The 1,603-nt window shown below is 52.5% G+C and overlaps 1 protein-coding gene across 1 annotated transcript in view; it reads left to right on the top strand.

The window, feature by feature from the left end:
• Positions 1-1,193, top strand: part of uts2r5 (urotensin-2 receptor 5) — a 1,227-nt gene extending 34 nt beyond the window's left edge. The window contains exon 1 of the mRNA XM_072674920.1: positions 1-1,193. This exon is cut by the window's left edge and continues 34 nt beyond it. Within this exon, the coding sequence (XP_072531021.1) occupies positions 1-1,091 (1,091 nt within the window). The 3' untranslated portion in view covers positions 1,092-1,193.
• The last annotated feature ends 410 nt before the right edge of the window (positions 1,194-1,603 follow it).

Genomic DNA, 1,603 nt, shown 5'->3' with positions numbered 1-1,603 from the left:
GGGTCCAGCCAAACGGTTCCTTGAGTCTGCTGGCCAACTCTTCACCAACGGCCACCCTGCCGGAGCCAGGGTCTTCTCCCAGTCACACCGTGGTTACGTGTGTGCTGGGAACCGTCCTGAGCCTCATGTTTGTGGTTGGCGTGTTCGGAAATGTGTACACCCTGGTGGTGATGAACATCTCCGTCCGCGTCACTGGGACCATGTACGTCTACATCGTGAACCTGGCTCTGGCCGACCTGCTGTACCTGGCCACCGTGCCCTTCGTGGTGTGCACCTACTTCGCTAAGGACTGGTACTTCGGCGACGTGGGCTGTCGGATCCTCTTCAGCCTCGACTTCCTCACCATGCACGCCAGCATCTTCATCCTCACTGTGATGAGCACCGAGAGGTACCTGGCTGTGGTGAACCCGCTGGACACTCTGGCCCGGGCCAGGCGCTGCAGGAGAGCCGTGGCGTGGGCCGTGTGGCTCGCCTCATTCGTCCTCTCCCTGCCCACCATGATCATGATCGACCTGAGGAGACACATCCAGGACGGCGTGGAGAAGCGCATGTGCCACCCTACCTGGCAGCTCACGGCCTACAAGGTGTACCTGACCGTGCTTTTCAACACCTGCATCCTGGCTCCTGGGTTCATCATCGGGTACCTGTACCTCAAACTGGCCAGGACTTACTGGCTCTCCCAGACCACCGTGTTCTCGTCCAAAGAAATTAACAAGTGTCCCAAGCAGAAGGTGCTGTACATGATCTTTGGCATAGTTCTCACTTACTGGGCGTGCTTCCTGCCCTTCTGGCTGTGGCAGCTGCTCAGCATCTATTACCCTGGGAAGCTGTCTCGCAATACTATGGTGTACGTGAACTTTGTGGTGACCTGTCTGGCTTATAGCAACAGCTGCATCAACCCCTTCCTTTACACGCTGCTGACCAGAAATTACCAGGAGTACCTGAGAGACAGGCAGAAGAGCAGCGCAGCCTTCAAGAGAAGGTTCCGGCACTCGTCTCAGAGGTCCGTGTCGTCTGGAAGTCACCAGTTTACAAACGTTTCGTGTAGCACGCACCAAAACGGTGTTCTGGATGCCTACACCAAGCTCTGACATTTACATGGGAGTTGGAAGATGTTCTCGTACCAGTGATGGCATTCATAGACAAACAAAACCCTCCTATTTGAGATGAGATTTCTTAGGGAACACAAATTACATTCATGCAGCATTATCAGACCTTTCAGGAGAGTGAGCTCGGATTTATCCTTGATTGAGTTAATGCAGGAAAACAAAGGCTTCCCTGTGCAGACAAAGAGGACCGATATGAATTACATATGTTGGGGGATGAGACACCCAGAGCAAATTACAGACCAAATCGGGCAGAAATGGAAAAGCCGAAGCGAGGCAGAGGGACGTCTGTGCGATTTTCAATATAACCCACGCAGAAAATGACAGCGGTGACTGAAATTAGCCAAGCGGTGGCCTCTTTTTCTGCTGAAGTGCGGCAAATGGAAGGAAAAAAAGGACATAGCATCCAGACGTGTGGGTAGAGATGTTAAATATTTATTCATGTAAATGACTGTAGTGGCTTCAGTGCCATCAGACTGTTTTTTGCTTCTCCTAAT

This window comes from Salminus brasiliensis, chromosome 3 (assembly GCF_030463535.1).
Source record: "Salminus brasiliensis chromosome 3, fSalBra1.hap2, whole genome shotgun sequence".
Classification (NCBI taxonomy): Eukaryota; Metazoa; Chordata; class Actinopteri; order Characiformes; family Bryconidae; genus Salminus; species Salminus brasiliensis.
This window is presented reverse-complemented; position numbering and strand designations above follow the sequence as displayed.